Consider the following 3,311-nt stretch of genomic DNA (forward strand, 5'->3'; position numbering starts at 1 on the left):
TGAAATGGCCTTTAACGAAAGTTCAATTCCTGGCAAGCTGAAATGTCAGAGTCGGGGAGGGGACCTGGCAGAACTCTGACTCAGCCTGGAGCCTGAGACAAAGGGTGTTAAGTGAACTTTTCAAAGAATTCTGTGGCCCTGCAGAACCTTCCATTGCCTAATGCCCACTAGGAGTGCACCAGATCTCCCCCCTCCCCCGCAGGCATTCTCCCTCCTGCAGCTACATTAGGACTCTGCTCACATCCTCAGATGACAACTCAAACCCAACGCGGGCCACCCTGGAAGTCAGGCTGGGACCAGGAGGGTGGGAAAAAGTACTTGGTGAATGAATGTTCCAGGCACCGGGTGTCAAAGAACAGGAGGACAGTCCAAGCTTGGATGGAGCGATTGTGACAAGTAGGCTCTCCAGGTGTGAGAGGAACACAAAGCTCAGGTGAAATGCCTGCCCGGGCAAGAGTGTCGAGAAAGCACCCCTGGAGGCGCCGCCATTGCTTCACAGGTGAGCGGGGCCTCACCCTGTCGTCCTTTCCTGGGCATTCTCTGAATCCTGCACAGCATGTGGGGTCTTCTACATCGTAACTATTTGCTGACTGAACTCACTAGGGAGGACGGTGACGGTCCTGGGCTCTGCCTGTTGCCTCCCAGGACTTCCAAATGGCAAAGGCCCCAGCCAGCCCAGTCCCCAGTGTCTGACTCACACCGACAACACTGTGGGCATCCCCACAAAGCCCTCTGTGCTGGCGCCTCCCCCGCCAAAACCTTTTTGCTGACACCCCCGCTCACCTCCACGGAGAGGATCTTCCCCAGGGCAAAGAAGAAGGGATGCATGTTGATGTCTGGGTCTTTGCGGAAGCAGTTGGGCTTGGCGTGGTGTTGGAAGTGCATGTGGTTCCACCAACTGGCTGGTGCCCCCTACAGGAAAGGGGAGACGTGAGTATGAAGACAGAGGGCCCCTTCCCCTTGGCAGCGCTGTGCTGCCTGGAGCTCCAGAGACCCCCCTCCCACCCCACTGACCTTGAGGTGGCCAATCACAAAGTGGTGGAGCATGTGGTTCCACCTTGAGGTGCTGAAGACTGACAGGTGCCCAAAGTCGTGCTGCAGCCAGCCAGCCTGGGCCTGGGGGAGAAGAGCCCACGCTGAGAGCAGCCCACCGGTCCGGCATCCCCCTCATTGCCCCAGTGCCTCCCCCAGCCCCTCCCTCTTCCTTCGTTCACTCAGGGCCATGAGGCTCAGGAGACTCGGGGCTGAATTCTGGCTCAAATGTGAGTTGGGGCAAATCATCACCCCCACATTCTGTCCGTTATTCGTCCCCCAGCACTGAAGTTAGTGACTTATGAGGGACTGACATCCGGAATGCAGAAAGGACCCAGCGCTGAGCAGAAGGCTTGCCAGATGGGCTCCGACAGCCAGGAGTCAGGGCTCAACCCTTATTAGCACATCGAGTGATGTCGGTGGTGGAGAGGAGCCAGGCTTTGTTGAGAAAGCAGGATCTGGGTTCTTGGCACACTTGGGCTATGGCAGAACCTGAACTTGAAGTTCCAGAGAACAACTTCCATAGGAAGAAGGACGCCCAGGGAGAAGCAGCTGGAGAGGCACGGAGAGCAATTAAGCCGGGCATGTGGCTGCCGAGCAGATGAGGGCCACAGGGGATGCGTGTTCTCTGCCTGCACTCACCCCCACCATCTCCAGATTTCCCCCAGGGATGCTGAGGACGGCTGTGCACTTGACAAGCCAAAGGCTCCCACCTGAACTGTGCTGAGCAACACCGCGCAGAGGACGAACGGCACGAAGGATGTCCCAAAGACCCAAAGGGTGAGCCAGGCAGCAACATCCAGCAGCAGGATGTGCAGCAGGTAGAGCAGGAAGAAGACATGGTTGGCCTTCATGAGCCCCATCTGCTCCACGGTGGCCCGCAGCTCCCGGAACTCATCGGTCAGCTCTTTCTGTGGAGCGGACAGGACTGTCATGCTTCCCAGTTGCAGACCAACACTTCTGAGGACAGGCGCCCCCCCCCACGCGCTCAGGCTCAAGGACTTCCCGCTGGGAGGAAGCTGCGGGTGGTCCACAGCCCCGAGACAAAGACGCCACGATGAGGGTGACAGGAGGAGGCACTATGGGACCATGCCTAAGAATTAAGCTGACTGGCCAGGCTTGGTGGCTCAGCCTGTCATCCCAGCACTCTGGGAGGCCGAGGTGAGGAGACTGCCTGAGCCGGCAGGTTCAAGACCCACCCAGGCAACTTGGTGAGATCTCGTCTCTACAATAAAATAAAAAATTAGCCGGGCATGGTAGCGCGCCTGTAGTTCCAGCTACTTGAAAGGCTGATCGCCGGAGCCCAGTGGGTCGAGGCTGTGGTGGCCAGGAGCGTGCCTCTGCACTCCAGTCTGGGCGACAGAGTGAGACTACAACTCAAAAAAAGAAAAAAGAATTAAGCTGACATAAGCCTCTGCTCTGCCACTTGCTAACTCTATGATCCAGGGCTGTGCTGCTTAACCTCTCTGAGCGTGCTTTCTCATCTGAAAATGTGTGAGAATTATGAGTGTATGCTTGCCACATAGTAAATGATCAATAAACAAGCCTCATAATAACGATGATGGTAGCCTCAGTAGTGGCAACCTTGGGCGAGCCACAGGCGCCTCAAGAGTCTTGAGGCGCCTCTCTTCCATGAATATGCAAGAGAAGCAGGCGCCTCAAGACTCCCAAGAACAACTGACTGTGGCGAGCTGTGATCCACCTAGGCTTTCGTCTACCTCCTCCCTCCCTAACAAGAGTGTCTCCATAGCAAACAGAGTCTCACGTTCTTGGTGGGCTCAAAGCTGGGCTGCTCCGGAGAGAGTTCTCCAATCAGGAGAGAGTTCATGTACTTCCTCACAAGGCCCTTGTTGATGTGGAACGCCACAAAGGGATCCTGCAGGCACCGGGAGAAGGCAGACGGGTGAGGGGGCCAGCCCCGCTCCAACCCCGGGACCCCGGGAGGGCCCACACCCAAGGCCAGCTGCCCTTGGAGGGTGCTCAGCCCTTTCCCAGTCGTTCACGGTTCCAGAGCACTCAGCATCTGCGTTCTGCTTAGAAGGGCCCCACGTCACGAGACAGGAGGCCCTGCCCGAGGGAAAGCCCCTAGAGAGAGCCGCCGGGGCTGGCCTCTCCCCTGGGTGTCTGCGGACAGCTCTCGCCCCCGAACGCAGGTACTGGGGAGAAACAGAGAGGGCGGGTGGGGCCGTGAGACTTCTCAGTCGCCCACTGTGGGACTTCCAACAAGTCCCTCCCCGAGTTCTTCGTCTCCCACTCCCCCCCTTCCCTCCGCCGCGTTC

The 3,311-nt window shown here is 57.9% G+C and overlaps 1 protein-coding gene across 1 annotated transcript; it reads right to left on the reverse strand.

The window, feature by feature from the left end:
- Positions 1–783: 783 nt before the first annotated feature.
- LOC103275271 (fatty acid desaturase 1-like) lies at positions 784–2,994 on the reverse strand (the record flags this gene model as incomplete). Its single annotated transcript, XM_008072673.1, has 4 exons — positions 2,798–2,994; positions 1,746–1,943; positions 1,015–1,116; positions 784–912 (listed from the first exon to the last, which is right to left on the reverse strand). Coding segments are annotated over exons 1-4 (492 nt in total), but the record flags the coding sequence as incomplete, so codon positions are not given.
- Positions 2,995–3,311: the final 317 nt, after the last annotated feature.

The sequence above is a fragment of the Carlito syrichta genome, unplaced genomic scaffold, assembly GCF_000164805.1.
Source record: "Carlito syrichta isolate Samal-C Ts95f unplaced genomic scaffold, Tarsius_syrichta-2.0.1 Scaffold315396, whole genome shotgun sequence".
Taxonomy (NCBI): domain Eukaryota; kingdom Metazoa; phylum Chordata; class Mammalia; order Primates; family Tarsiidae; genus Carlito; species Carlito syrichta.